We start from the raw sequence: 16,324 nt of genomic DNA on the forward strand, positions 1-16,324 counted from the left end.
AAAACATCTAGATTACCTAAATTAAAAAAAAAGTAAAACTATAAACTATAAGTACAAGCAAATTGTGAACTTTAAAATCTATGGTCCCAGTCATATAAAACCTTCTTGGAATTTGGAATTGAGAAAATTATAAAAAAGGAAGGTACCTATGTATGATGTTTCTGGATGTAGTAAGAATAGCCTCACAAAAATTGGAAAATGTGAAATATTATAACAAAAATGGTGATGAAAAGAACTCTACACAAGATGATACAAAAAAAAATTTATTTGAATCAAGCGGATGTGTGTCATTTTAAATAAAATATTTATAGAAATGTATGTTTTTTTTTTTGTTTTTAATATTACAAGCGTGGCCAATATAAAAATTACTATATATATATTCTCTATCCCTTTTTCCTATACATATGGGTGGTGTATGTACCTTAGTAACAATATTCTTTCTATATGCGATTTGGACGGTCATTAGCCTCGCCTTCTTCGTCCTTTTGTGGACCACGCTGTGGAAGAAGAAAAGAAAAGAAAAAAAAGAAAACACACAATAAACATAAATATACGAAAAACATAAAATAATAAAACAAACACTTGTTTTTGCATTTTTTGTTTAATTATGAAATTTATTTTTTTTAAATTGAATATTTATATTTTTTGATATTTTTATAATATAAACTTTTTTGACTCTAAACAGTTGTGGTCTATCTATAAAACGAGGTAAGGCAAGGCAAACAAAGGAAGGGACACGTTCAGATCAAAATATAATCACAAAGTGAAAATACAAAAAGGACCAAAAAATAGATATCATATACCTACAGTGTTGGCCAGAACATAAGCAACTAAAACTATCTCCATCTTTATGTCATTGAAAAATTAGTAACTTAAACAAATCATGTTAATTTTTTTTCCAAAATGTATTACATTATGTTTGTTCTTCTAAAGAGAATATAGTTTTTATAACGGTCCATTTAAATATGACACAAGTAGAACAGTTAACCCAAATTTTTGTTGGTTAAAACAAAAGCAACTTTTTATTGTTATCTCTCTTTTTCTTATTAATAGAGAAAAGTTAGTCCGTTAACTAGAAAATCTATTGCTCACACTAAAATTGTTGGCAAACGAGTGAAGTCGAATCTATTTAGGTGTTATTTAGTTCACGGCAAGCTAAGAAGTGTTCTTAGCAAAATTTCGTAAAATGGCCGGAAATAAATGCTCTTAACGAAATAAAAGAAAAAATTATAAAAGAATAAAAGTGGAATGAGTCAAATTAAGATATCGGAAAAATATTCAATTTAAAAATCAGTGATTTGCCCATTAATAAAATTTTACATAAATCCAAAGTCCAAACGATTTATCGAGGTAGTAGACCAAGAAAAACAACAAAACGACAGGATTGTGCTATAATAAAATCAGTTTAAAAAGACCCTTTTATACCAGTGAAATACGAACCCAACTCCACCTGAACGTAAGCGCGAGAACGATTCGGAGACGAGTAGTTGATGGTGGGCAATCATCTTTCAAAGCCTTGTATTTCCACCACAATTAAGCTGGTGAGATTAAAATTTCCTCATGACCACATCAACTGGACCGTTGAAAATGAAGTAAAGTACTCTTTTTTTTGGGACGAGTCCATGTCAATTTCAAGGGTTCCGATGGTTTCCGTCGTGTAAAAAATCACTAAGTCACTAAATCCACGTTACACCAAAGCTACTGTAAAACACGGAGGAGGTAACGTAATGCTGTGGGGATGTTTTTCAGGGCATGAAATGGTACCGGTTCCCCAAAAAGATAAAGTTGGTACAATGGATCTTTTTATGTTCCGTGACATTTTGCAAAATATAATGCTCCCACATCCTGAGGATCAGTTGCCTCTGAAATTGATATTTCAGCAGGACAACGACACAAAGATGGTTAAGACGTGGTTTTAAGAAAACCGGATTGGAGTGTAACAATGGCCAGCACATACCCCAAATCCCAACCCCATAGAAAATCTATGGGCAATTGTAGATCGATAAATTGTAAGAAATAATTGCAAAAATAAAAACGATCTGTTTGATCAAATTAAATTGGCTTGGGAAAGTATTCCAAACAGCATTATAAGCAATGTAATTGAGTCCATGCTTAGAAGTTGTGCTGCAGTGATTAAATACGAAAGGCTTTTGCTACCAAATACTATCAATATTTTAGTAAGACTAAACTAAATATATGTATTTTTAAAAGTTGCTATTGTTTTGACCAGCCTAATATTGAACTAATTGTGCTATATTTAAAACAATTTTATTTTATTTTCGATTAGAAACTGAAAAATTTTGATTTAATTTAATTTTAAAAACAAAAATATACAATTGAATCCTAAATTTGTTTTTTAATTATTTAACAATGAAAAGTTGCTTTTGTTTTGGCCAACAATGTATGGTTGTATATGGAGAACGTCAAAAAAGTAGTCTTTTTGTTTTTGTGGCCAAACACAATAGTTTACAACAAAAGGAGCACAAAAAAGAATTATTTTTTGTGGAAATAGAAAGCGGAAGGACTTCCACTTGCTCTTCTTAAACTATGTACATATCACAACACTGATAAGGCAGGGAGACATAACCGTTTGGTACTTCTTTTGGTTTTGTTTTAAAAGTGCTCCTGATATATCTTTGAGGAGGAGACCTTAAAGAAAAAAACATGTGGTTCCATATTCAAAGAATACGAAAACTTGCTGCTTTGACTGGTAACTACTCTGCCTCGGGTTCGGGTCGGCTTAATATTTCCTGACACAAAGCAATGTAATCCTGAAAAGTAATTGATTTTTAATTCATGGTGAAATATAAAAATATCCATGTGTTTCTTAAATTCAATATTACCAACAAAAGTATTATTCACTGTGTTTCTAGCAACATAAAACACTGCATATTTTCTTTCTGTGCTTGACTTGGGAGATTCATCACATACATTGAAATATCTTATGCTATTATATTTATAAACAATAAGTAGTAACTTTATAGTTATTAAGAATTTCTGGAGGTCCGTTCTTTAGTATTGTATAAACTATTCTAGAAGTATTAATAAAGGTGTGGTGGAGGGGATAGTGAAGAGGTGCTAACTTTGTAGGATAATCACAAGAAATTATTGTAAGTAGATTTTGCCATCATTCATCTAACTACTTTTTAAACTATTTAAACTAGATTCAGTCACTAGCCAGTTAACTTTTAAATTGTTTTCTTCTAGGATGTAGTCACTGTGGCAGGCCAATTTCTTTACAGGGTCCTACAGCTTGGACCTGTACTAGTCCTAGAATTGGTACTCAAATCGTTATCATCTTCTTCGCATAAGTACCAATGAGGACCTAGTTCTATCAATTTAGAACCTAGTATAATAATACCAGTAGTTATAATTGGCATTGGTACCAATCGATTCCTCCACAGAAGTACAAAGCTATATTGTTCTGTCAAATAGGAACCGAGTACTAAATAGTTGGTACAGAAAAATCGGTAGGCTAAGGTGTTAATATTGGAATCAAAACAATTAAGTTCGGTCAATTTAACAATTCTCCGGGGCCTGATTATAGAATTCTCGGCGAATCGTTTTGCTAGCGAGTTTACCATTTTTTAATTATTGCTTTCGCCTTCTTCGTTTTGAATTCAATTAATTAACGATTCGAATGCGAATTCGAAATGTCCTAATGTTTGTTGGCGAGTTGATTTTTTGGAAGGAAAACGATCCGCCGGGAACCTCATAATAAGGGGCTTGTTTGTTTGTTGTTTCACGTAGAAGAAGAAGAAAGAAGTTAGGATAAGTGTGTTGCTATGAAGCATCTTTAAAAGGCATATTAGATCCTAGTATATACAGTGATGGAAAAAATAATAGAAACGATGAAAAAACTATTCAAAATTCTTTACCGTCATCTCCGTGTATTTGGGCACTAGATAAAAATGTACACGCTTTTAAATTCGATTTTGCTCGATTGCTAGAACTAAGCTGACAAATTAGTACTATTGAATAACATATGGCATAGGAATACAACAATATAAAAGGCACATCAGCACAGATCCATGAAACACTAAAAACAACAATTTTTCCAAGCCTGTGTTATATCAATAAATGCAGGATTGTATTATTTTGTTAATATGACGTACAAATACAAATCCTTGTTAGCAAACATTAAAAATAAAACACAAAAACTTGTTTTCGAAAAATTAACACTAGTTTTGTAATTTTTTAGAAAGGAAGTATAGAAAATTTGGTTTTGTTTTGTTAATACTGTTGTGGAATGATTTTTGAAAGCGAATGACAAATATATTAAATATGTTATTATTAAATATTAAATATGTTACGAAATCCGTCCGTAATGCAAAATTGTATGATATTCTCCACTACGAACGTATTTGGCAATAGTTTTCGGGATTCGTAGAAGTTTCTTATTACGATGGAATTCGTAATATTGCTGCATTACTTTCAAACTATATTCGTTAAAAAATCTACTTTAAGGGACTCGTTAAAGACTCGAAGAATATACTTATATAGGAGAATGTGCAATTTGGTCTACCTATTGCCCACCATTGAGATGTAACGAAGCTGCAACCCTTGCTGAAGTTTCAAAACGACATCGTCTTAGCCCTTAATAGCTATCGCGTCTGTTGGATGCCTTCTGGATGGTGACAAAATATTTGATAGCGGATACATTTTAAACTTTATTCATAAGCTTTACATACTTGGTTTTCTAGTTGCATTAATAATTTATTTTCTCTTTTCTTTTTTTCAGAAAATTGTACGTAGAACTTGAGAAATCCTTATCGTCAATGAAGAACATCAGGGCTGGAGTTGCCCAAGGATCGAAACTCGGCCCGTTTCTATATATGTAGCAATTTGACTTGCGATTAACCTAACCCCGTGAACTGGGAGAATCTTCTGTACGCCGATAATTCCTGGACCTTCAGGGAATTTATTTCTACCAGCTGCTAAGGTTTAACCCGCATGGCGTTTTATCGTGTCCATCAATTGATGCAGAAGAGTAATGGACTAAGTCAGACTAAAAGCCTTCGAAAGAAAGATACTGAGAATCTGCACTAGGCTTGTCTTCGATAGGGAGCGCGTTAAGCACTGCAAAAATGACCTTATCTATTCCAAGCGAGGATAACTACTCTACACTTTCACTACTTTTGGCTAGGAAGCTAGTAGATAACTCATCCAATCACCCGAATTAACTTATTAGAAAGAGGATAACCTAACAACGACTAACAGAGCCCAGTTACCTCGGCGTTATGGGTATTATGGATAATGCCATAATACAAATTAACAAAGAAGATGCCGTCGCATTCTACGCTGGGCCCGAGCCAGCCCCTCGAATACTTGGCCGATTCTGTCAGCGGATACTAAGTTGGCCCTCTGTATGCCAACAAACTATTTTATTAATAAAATGTATATATGTATTTAATTTTAAGACTATTAAATTGTATATATAAAAGTTTAGTAAACAAATCTCAAATCATTGTATATTTGTTGGAAAGCTAAGTATGTATATTAATTTTGTCTATGGGCACAAAGAACTCAGGTTTCGGCAGTTTATGGTAACAAAGGTTGCAATTAGAGCAAATATTGTTTCTTATTTTTTGGACGCTTGTTTTAGCCAACTCAAATTATTTACAAAACATTCTAGTACCTTGGTTAAATCGATAGAACCAAAAAAATGTATAGCTCTCGTTTTAAGCCATTAGGTAGACCAGTTCCCATATATTTTTGCCCATTTCCCTGTCTGCTAAATAAAAATGAAGCACCAATATTAATGAACCGGAACCCGAGGAAAGGGTAATTTAATAAATGGATATAGTTGTAGTTTTGACTACACATCTAGCTGTACTAAAGTTGTTCTAGAATATGAATACATACAATACTTAGAGACAAAGGAAAATAAAATGTTTTGGAATAACCTAGGGATCATTTTTTAAAAATATGGTCTTCCATTATTGTGACAACATTTCCCAAAAATTCTTCCTTAACCTGATAAAAACCACATAGACTTTCTTTCAATATGCAAAACAAACAAAAGCAACCCTTGTTTTTTTTTATATCCGATCTTTTCAAAAACAACAAAAGTTTGCAACCTTGTTAAAATACAAATAATAGTTAAAAGTTCTCGTCTTGTACATAGTGCTATAACCTTTAACCTTTAATTGTTGCTAACAATCATGTGAAAAAAAATTGTTGTAATTATCATATCACATAAACGGTCCTGATATTTTTTGTTCGTTCTTCGTTTTTTTGAAATTAGTATTTTTCAAAACACTAACATGGGTACGTTTTCCTTCCTTCGATTATATAAAATATAAATACGCATTCCAAAATCCTTCGCATATTCATAATGAAAACCATTCATCTTTTCATAAAAAACGTTTAGGAATGAAGTCAACCAAACACACATTTTACAATCAGTGTTATGCTACTCAAATCATTAATATTGTACACAAACATTTATAGAACAGAAACATATATAATCAGTCATTATAGATTTTAATAATTGCCAATAGTTATTCAAAGAAATACACAAAACTACTACGAAAGTTGTGAAGATATTCTATGAACACAATTTTTATAAACTACATAAAAATGTTAAATAACAAAAATAAATCAAGATTTTATGTAAACAATGAAAGAGGTGGCATGAATTTTGATCTTATGTTTTCCTTTAGTTTTTTTTGTTGTATGTTTTATAAACCAGAAGTGATTTTTCTTTTTATTTTCGTTTGTTTGTTTGTTTACTATTCAATTAGAGTTTGGCATTTTGTTTTTCTTTTAACATTATTTTTTCTCTTTATTGTTAATATTATTGAAATTTTAGTTTTTTTTTTAATGTATATAAATGTAAATGCAATAAATTTGTGAGGAAAATAAAAAATATATAATTAATATTAAATGTTTTCATTTCAAATTTACCGCTCGAAGTGGCATTTTAAAATTAGCTGCGGCTTGCAGTTGAATTTGATAAGCTAAGCTGTGTATTTTGAATCCATAAAGTCTGAAAAGAATATTGAATAAAATATTTTTTGATAAATGATTTGGTTATAAATAATTACCTTGGAACAAATTGGTTGGTGGGTCGCTTTGGGCGATATTCTGGATGAACCATAAAGAGCATATGAGGGAAGCCAGTACCGAAGTATGCCCCATCTGTGTGATGGTGACGTGATGACTTTGGTGTATAAACATCAATGCATTTAGGGCAATATGTCTTCACCATTGCTTCGCCGGGAATATCAGAAAGGCCTTTTTAAATGGAAGACAAATTAGAAAATTTCTTTTTTTGTTGTTGAAGAAATAAATAATTTACCCAGTGGAAGCATTGGTTGGCTTTCACAGTAAACACGTGGACAATGACCAAAGTCTCCAGTTTGATATTTCTCTATCATCTGAGCAATTCCACGATTTGTCAAAATGTATCTACAGTGGATTAAGCCATAGAGCATTTCAGCTGCTTGTTCAGTCATATCAGATTGATGGGGGTTGTCTTCCAGTTCGTCCTCTGCAAGTAAAAATTAAAAATTAATAATAATACTTTGGTGATAAAATTTATCGAAGTTAAATATTTTCTTTCGAGAACATTTGAAACTTTAGACAAATAAGCTATGAAGGCCAATTTCCTGACAAAGTTCTAATCACTTTAACTCGGTTTATCGAAAAATGTGAACTTGACTTCTAACTTAATTCTTCACCAGGTTCGCGAGTTTCAGAACTTTGATTTAGATCTCAGTTTTATATAGACGTTAGATTTATTAGATTCTTAATTTTGAGGGTCTATTGGAAATAAGAGATCGGTGTAACAAAGTTTTAACTCCTTTAAACGACTTGATGTTTAGGTAATGTTTTTTTTTATTTAAATTGGTACCACAAGAATGTTTAATGTGCAATATTAAAAATAAGTTATTAGAAAATACAACTGCTTTCACATAAAAAAAACATAATTTTTGACATTAGGGGAGCTACAGAACCAAGTGTTGTGTATGCATTCAAAAGCATTAAGTTATTAATTCATGTTATCATTATGCACACACATTAAAGAATAGGGAGGCATAGTATTTGCAGTCATAATTACCATAGACCTTAGTACTGTACAAGAGAACATACAACCTATGGACATTTTGTCGAAAAATAGTTTTAAATCTTAAAATACCATTGAATAAGTAAATAAATTAGGTGGCGCAACAACCGTAGAGAACCAGGCCTATTGACTTAAAACTCTGAACCATATGTGCGACCAAATTCAGGAATAAATTTGATTTATTGAATTCGTTAAACAAACTAACGTTCAAACTTAAGACTAATATTACATTTATTCTTAGATTTATAGATTTACAAAGCTTTAAGCAATTTGCAAAAAAAAGCTAAACTGAAGTATTGAAAAAATGTACTTTAAATGTTTTAGTTTTAAAACCATCGCTTACGGAATATACCAAAAAGTAATACTTGTTGTTAACTGAAATCAATTGGTTGAGGTTACTGTTTTTACCATAGTTCGATCTGCTTGATAAGGACGTCGAGGAACTTGTCTTCAAGTACTTGAACGGCTATAAATAATGTTTAATTGTTCCAAAATTGATGGTGATATGACTGACCCATTGATTAATTTTATGATAAAGCACAGCTGAATGTACTCTCTGTGTTTAGAAAGCGATGGAAGTTCTAGCCTATTTGACCATGGAAAGAAACGGAGGCAGAAGCGCATAAATAATCTTTGTACTTCTTCTATTCTGTTTATATGGACTGAATAAAAGGGAGCCCATATTATGCAGCCATATTCCAGTATTGTTATTACAAATGATATATAAAGAAGTTTAAGAATATAAGTGTCGCAAAAATGAAGTGAAAACCGTTTTATAAATCCGAGTGTCCTATTTGCTTTTTTAATAATATAGTCATGATTTGTAAAAGTTAATTTTGAGTCAAGAATAATACCTAGGTCAGAGAAAGTAAAGAGTTTTGTCAAATAAGAAGAGTCTAATTGATAATTGAAAGTCAAAACATTTTGTTTGCGTGTAAAACACTTTGATTTACATTACATTACATTTCACACTACTCTGCACATAAATGTTCAGACTAGAGAACACAGCACCTTGAGCAACTAAGGCTATGTAAGGTGATAACAACACAAGACATTAATACAAGACAGAAGGACAGAAGAGAAAGAACAACAGAAAGAAAGAACGAAAGAACACATGACAACAGCACGCGGTAGGTTTCGAGACGGTCCCCCATCTTTCTGCTAACCACTCTCACTGAAGCTTGATCTCGGTGATCGATAGGAACCGAAGCTTTATCAGTGACTAGGCCGTTGCCTCACATTGATTTACATTTGTCTATGTTTAGTAAAAGCTTAATTATAAAACACCATTCGCCAAACTATTTAGATCATCTTGTAGGAGTAAACAGTCGTCAAGTTAGTCAAAACGTTTGCAAATTTTAATGTCATCAGCGTGAATTAAAACAGATGAGTTTTTTATAACAGCAGGTATGTAAGTCGTTAACGTACAAAATAAACAGAAGTCCATAAGTTGCTACCTTGTGGTACGCCAGAGTAGGTATACAAATATGATGAAAACTAATTCTTAAAACTACGCTGCATGATCTATTATATAAGTACGACGAAACCCAACTAACAAATTTATCGTTAAAACCTTGGGATTTAAGTTTGGAAGTTAATGTTTTATGGCACAATTTATCAAAGGCCTTACTGAAGTGAAGACACAGTCAACTTGTTTCCGTTTTTCAAACAAATCTAAACAAAAAGAACTGAAATGAAAGAGATTAGCAACTGTTGACTTATTTTGAACAAAACCATGTTGACTGGCACAAATTATAGACTTACAACTAAAAGATATGACTTTACAAATATAACTTACGGATGACGGATAGTTATGCAATGGGACGATAATTTTGTATTTTATTTTTTGAAGGAGACCCTAGTTTGTATGCCGAATCCGAACGGCTAAATTGAGAAAGCACTTTTCATGACAATAATTACTCGTGGAGGCTTTGTCAATTCAGTAGTACCCGTGAAAAAAAAACTTTAGGAAGCAGAGACAGGGATTGAACCCATGACCTTTAGAATGACAGTCAAGCACTGACTATCACTCCACGGGAACTTAATGTCAATAAGTACACGAAAATTTTAATAAGGTAAATCATACACACATCAATTCTATAGATGTTACAAGGCAGACAGGGACCTTTTAATTCTTGCAACTTTAAGTTTAATTAATACAATGTCTGAAATGTATATCAAAAAATCATACTGGGTGTTATAAAATAGTAAATTATTCGTTTGAACTTTGTTTTATTGAACCGAGGCCCTAGTCCTTAAAACTCTGGAAAAATTATAGAAAATGAAGAAATGTTCGAGTACTAAATATTTTCCAAAACCAAGTTGTAACAATAAACGGAGAGTTATTATATCGAGTTCAAACTCAAGGAATTTGCAGTAAGAATTTGTTTTAAAAATATAAAACTATGTAGTTTCATTTTGGATCTACAGAGGGGTACCCCACAAAAGTCCATAGTGAAAGAAATTATCTCAGAAACTGTCTAATTGGCGTCAAAATGGATAATAATTTATTCACTCATAACTACTTGAGTAGTTGTAAACGTTGCCTGATAAATACAATAGAAAAAAGAAGGAAACTAATTGAACCAAATTCTGTGGACTCAAAATAGTTAACATAATATATAATATACGATCTTCTCAAAAATCCAAGATTTAAAAAAAAATTATTGGCCTATAGGAGTTCATGCAGAGAAGTTGGGTATCTCTTACAACACATTTTGCCGTAGCTGTAGTGACGAAAGAGAAAGTGAAACGATAATCACTTTCCTTTGCAAATATCCTGCTTTGGCAAACACTAGAATGAAATACTTTAGAAAAGCATGATGAGCTATCTGAGACAAAGATTAGAGACCTAAACTTTTTTCTCAATGCGACAAAATGGCTCCAACATAATCGCTATGAAGCTTCTCTATAAATCTATCCCTTTCAATCAAAGGTCAAACTAGTTTTTGGTATCAAAACGGCGCACTACAGCGCTAATTGTACGTCATTCCTTATATTTATTATTTGTATAATCAAGATCACTACCTCACTTTTAAAAAGCTAAGAAAACAACTATGCAGACTTTGATATTATATATCAAAATTCTCCTCCCTATAACCAATCATATGTACCATAATTTTCTATTTAAATATAAATCTCATTCTTTTGTATTTCGCATGTTATACAGGTCACAATGGAAATTAGTGCGTTATTGCTGACATTCGGCCCAAGTTTGCTGGACGAAAATTGGGCCTTTTGGCTGGAATATATTCAAAATATATTCGGCCACTTGCCCCAAATCTTTTTTAAAACATAAAAGCAAAACCCTAATCTTCAAAATAAAGCCAAATTCTTGGTCATAACATTAATTTATTTCTTCTTTAAAACCGCATGCCTAAAAAAACACAAGTGTTAAACTAAATAAAAGTTCTTTCGGAGTCGAACAATGTAATGTTTAAGAATTAGTTGCTATATAAAATAAAAAAGCACTGACAAAAATCTTCATACGATAAGCATGCGTTTTATTATGAATACGGATAGGACTTTTTTTATTTTAATTTTCTTTGTCTTATAAAAAACAGTGTTTAGTTGAAATTTGTCAGTTTAAATAAGTTCTCAATTTTAATAATAGATACTTAAAGAAATTTCAATTAAAGTCCGAAATATGATTATAAAATAGAGAAATAAATGCTTTTGAATTTAAGCAAGTCTTCAGTTCAAAGCATCTTTACTAACTACTAAAACAATGGCACAGTTGAAAACAAGATGCGTTGTGGCCATCCAAAGGTGCTTAATCGTAAAGATGTTAACTATATTTTAAAGGAAGTAATCAAAGATTTTTAAATTAATGTAACAAAGCTCATCAAAGAATTTGGGAAAAGATCAGAAACAATGGCACATCCACAAAAAATACAAAGAACCTTAAATAATAATGGTCACCATTGCCGAACCATAATTTTCTATTTAAATATAAATCTCATTCTTTTGTATTTCGCATGTTATACAGGTCACAATGGAAATTAGTGCGTTATTGCTGACATTCGGCCCAAGTTTGCTGGACGAAAATTGGGCCTTTTGGCTGGAATATATTCAAAATATATTCGGCCACTTGCCCCAAATCTTTTTTAAAACATAAAAGCAAAACCCTAATCTTCAAAATAAAGCCAAATTCTTGGTCATAACATTAATTTATTTCTTCTTTAAAACCGCATGCCTAAAAAAACACAAGTGTTAAACTAAATAAAAGTTCTTTCGGAGTCGAACAATGTAATGTTTAAGAATTAGTTGCTATATAAAATAAAAAAGCACTGACAAAAATCTTCATACGATAAGCATGCGTTTTATTATGAATACGGATAGGACTTTTTTTATTTTAATTTTCTTTGTCTTATAAAAAACAGTGTTTAGTTGAAATTTGTCAGTTTAAATAAGTTCTCAATTTTAATAATAGATACTTAAAGAAATTTCAATTAAAGTCCGAAATATGATTATAAAATAGAGAAATAAATGCTTTTGAATTTAAGCAAGTCTTCAGTTCAAAGCATCTTTACTAACTACTAAAACAATGGCACAGTTGAAAACAAGATGCGTTGTGGCCATCCAAAGGTGCTTAATCGTAAAGATGTTAACTATATTTTAAAGGAAGTAATCAAAGATTTTTAAATTAATGTAACAAAGCTCATCAAAGAATTTGGGAAAAGATCAGAAACAATGGCACATCCACAAAAAATACAAAGAACCTTAAATAATAATGGTCACCATTGCCGAACTTCTCGCAAAAGAAAACATTATAAGCCGAAAAAATCGCATTTTAAAAAAGGACATGCATTTTTGAAAGAGAGTTAAGATTTCTGACGTGCACAACAAATCCAGCGATGTATACGAAGAACTTAATGGTTTGGAGAGATGTGGCATGTTCTGAAGTATTAAGGGTGTTATGGATGGTTATCACTATAAATCCATTGTGTAACAAAATAATAATGAAAGATTTTGGAACGAAAAATCCGAAAACATACCATTACATTTGTCGGCGACTATATGTAGAAATTTGTACTTCTATTCGTTTGTAAATATTTATTATTAACCTAAGGCAAAAAAAAACCAAGTAGCTAATGGAAACAAATTTTACTTCAAGAGCAAATCCGAATCGCTGATCTTGGATCTAACTAAATATAAAAAATAATGACACCAAACAGCAAATATCGCCAGCTATATTTTAGTGTTGCATCTAACCTTAGATCTGATAGATGGAGATTTATCTTCACTGACCTTCAACATCTTCACCAAAATCGATCTCGTCAAACTTACCAGAAAGATATATTTGCAAAAATTTGCCACGACTGGAGCCTATGGGCTCATTTATAAAGCTAGTGAAAACGTAGCAAAAATTCAACTAGTTTTGTGAATGCAAAATTGCAATACGGAGCTGTCATAACTAACAAATGAAAATATAAAAAATATGACAAATTTTTGATTTGGTATCTTTAAATATAATCTTTTTTTTTAAATTCAATAAAATTTTATTGATTTATATTTGTTCAGGCGACATAAGGGACTTGAAAGTAAGGCAAGTATCTGATTGCCCAGCAGCCAAAAATTGTCCTTCCAATTAAGGCAACTTAATTGGAAAGTTATTCAAGAAGAATCTCAAGTAAAGTCTATTTCTGTCAAAATAACTCTTTTCATTCAACTAAAATCTACATTTTATTACTCTATGATTTATTTATTTTTTGCACAGCTTTATTTAATGTTTTATTTAAAAGAGTTCCTTGTCAATTTGGAAAAGAAATATAAGTAATATTTCTTTACAGTACAAAATACAAATCGTAGTAGACTTGTAGGTTGTGTAAGGAAGGTTTTGTAGACAATAATGTTTTTGGTAGTTTTTGTACTATGAACTCAAGGTAGAGGTTTGGGAGGTAAAGTTCTGAATTTGAAACTCATGACACTTAAAAACTTAATTAGTTGCCTGCAAACGAATTTCCTTATGGTTACGTTGTCTTTACCTGCCCAATTTAATTTTGGATTTGTGTCCTTACCGATGAGCTAATCGTAAAACTCAAAATCAGTGTCCACTAATTTTGTAGCTCAAACTTTTAAATTTTGTATTTGCATTTACCAATCCAAATGCCTTGAGTATATAGCCGCTAACTTAGTGAATGTGCCCTATATCGCCACCACTACAAGGACATAAACCCCTTAAAATCTACGCCTATGTACCCTACTAACTTTTCGGAACAAAAAATCACCAACTTCGATAGACTTCGACTCGGACACACCACTGCTTCCCACCAACACCTTCTCAACAAAAAATACCTGCAACCTGCTCCACTTGCAACACCTGCCTTGATCTAAAACATAATTTAGAATTTTGTCCATTGTCGCAGTCCAAAATTCAAAAAAAAAAAAAATCATTTATGAAATCCTTAAAAACAACCTAACGAACATAATTCACAGAGTTTCTGAATAAAGCAAAAATTATAACTTAATATCACAAGCAAAAAAGCCAATAGTCTCTGCACCTAGGCTTGTTAAATTTGTTATTAGCTTACAATTTGAATTGCTTGCTAATAAATATTAATAATAATAATACCTAGTTTAATTTAAGTATTCATATATTGATGATAAACCTCGCGAACAAATGCATCAAAAAATTAAAGAATTTGAGCTCTAAAAGATTTGCTTAAAGAACTACTTTTTTGTACCTTAAAGAAAATCAAATCGAAAGACTAAAGTTTTTGTTATGCGACCTGAACTTTTTAATACCATAATCTAAAAATGTTAAATTTATCTACAGAAAAAAACATTACCTGGTTCAAGATCCAGAATCATATCAAGAGCCTGTCTGTAGTTTGGGACTTGTTCATTTAATCCAGTTAAATTAAACTTGTCCTGTATGTAGTCTTCATCAACCTACGAAAAAATCAAAAAATAAAAATCACATTACTATAATACTCCTCTTTTTTATTTATCAATTTATTGATAAATCTTTACTAATCGAAAATTACCTCACAAAAGAATTCATTTCCACGGAGTCCACAAAACCATGTTACCCAGGATACTTCCTCGGAGCTGCTCATTTTTCTGCAAATCAAACTGAACAGTCTTTTATTAAGTTATTATAAATCCACTTTACACAACAACAAAAAGACATAAAATTTATTGCTTTTCCATCTTAACAAATATTTAGATATTTCATAAAATCAAATTTTATTGTAAAAGAAAAAATTATTTCTTAATTCGCCGCCATTTTTGGTCGAATATTTTCTAAAAAATTTTGTAAAATCTCATTTTTGTGCAGCGAACTTACTTTTCCTCTGTGAATCTTTTTTCTTCTCGCTCTTTTCACTTTTCTTTCGATATAAAAATGTTAGAAAATGTTTTGTTCGCAAGTGAAATTAGTTATTTTTATTCAAGAAATACGGATGCAGGGTGGAATTAAAACACTAGTAATGATTTAAAATTATATTAGAAAACTTATGATGTTATTATTTCTTAAATTTTTCACTTGAAATACGTAATTTTTAATGAAATTAACCGACTCACCTTTTAACACTTTGCTCCACCTCAGCCACGCTTATTGAATTTCTAGTGTGTTTGCAGTTGCCAGTCGAAAAAACAGGGTTTCTTGTTGATAAGGTAGTTTGAAAGTGTCATGATCGAACTACTTGATTGCTAATAATTGAGTGCGTTCGTGCACTGTTGTAGGATTTTCAGAAAGTTTTCAATTGTTTAGTGCTCACATTGAATTCTTTTGAGGCAATTTATTTTTAATTTTCATTTTAAAATGTTCATTAAAAAAGTGAATGAGTCTACCTAAAATTGATGTCATATATTCCTAGTCTATTCGTAGGAATAGATAAGATTTACGGACTTACAGGAAATACGGAGAAGATTTTGGGACTTGACTTTTGTATTTTGTTTATTTTATCGAACTTTATGACAATTGATGTCCTTAGTTTCTTTGAACAAAGAAAACTTGTTGAAATACTAGAAAGAAGTAATCAAATGAAGAAAAGAATGGTATTTAAAATAATATTAATTTTTTTTCAACAAATTCATTAGTTTTATCCATAATTAACTGCTCAAATTCTTTTACAAATGTTTTTGGTGCTAGGCGTGTTGATGACTATATTTAAAACAGATGCATTATTTATTTTTAACAGTGATTCATATTAAGTCTACCGCCATATAGTTAGCAGCACTTAGTCGGGAATGAAAATAGTTTGGACAAACTTGGAGAACCATTTTCAGAATTTGGAGAAGCATAAA

General features: G+C 31.2%; 1 protein-coding gene across 6 annotated transcripts; it reads right to left on the reverse strand.

Annotated features, from left to right (window-relative positions):
• Window positions 1–242: 242 nt before the first annotated feature.
• LOC129939956 (casein kinase II subunit beta) lies at window positions 243–15,716 on the reverse strand. Of its 6 annotated transcripts, XM_056048159.1 has the most exons (8): window positions 15,599–15,716; window positions 15,363–15,498; window positions 15,061–15,148; window positions 14,863–14,965; window positions 7,304–7,495; window positions 7,050–7,239; window positions 6,910–6,991; window positions 243–497 (listed from the first exon to the last, which is right to left on the reverse strand). In XM_056048159.1, exons 3-8 carry the CDS (start codon window positions 15,130–15,132, stop codon window positions 441–443), a joined length of 696 nt encoding a protein of 231 aa, XP_055904134.1. In that variant the 5' UTR covers window positions 15,133–15,148; window positions 15,363–15,498; window positions 15,599–15,716; the 3' UTR covers window positions 243–440. The 6 variants fall into 6 exon arrangements, with proteins under 6 accessions (XP_055904134.1, XP_055904136.1, XP_055904131.1 ...); XM_056048161.1 differs by lacking the exon at window positions 15,363–15,498 and having other exon boundaries at window positions 15,061–15,136; window positions 15,599–15,669; XM_056048156.1 differs by lacking the exon at window positions 15,363–15,498 and having other exon boundaries at window positions 15,599–15,666.
• Between the last annotated feature and the right edge of the window lie 608 nt (window positions 15,717–16,324).

This window comes from Eupeodes corollae, chromosome 1, assembly GCF_945859685.1.
Source record: "Eupeodes corollae chromosome 1, idEupCoro1.1, whole genome shotgun sequence".
In the NCBI taxonomy this organism is placed as follows: domain Eukaryota; kingdom Metazoa; phylum Arthropoda; class Insecta; order Diptera; family Syrphidae; genus Eupeodes; species Eupeodes corollae.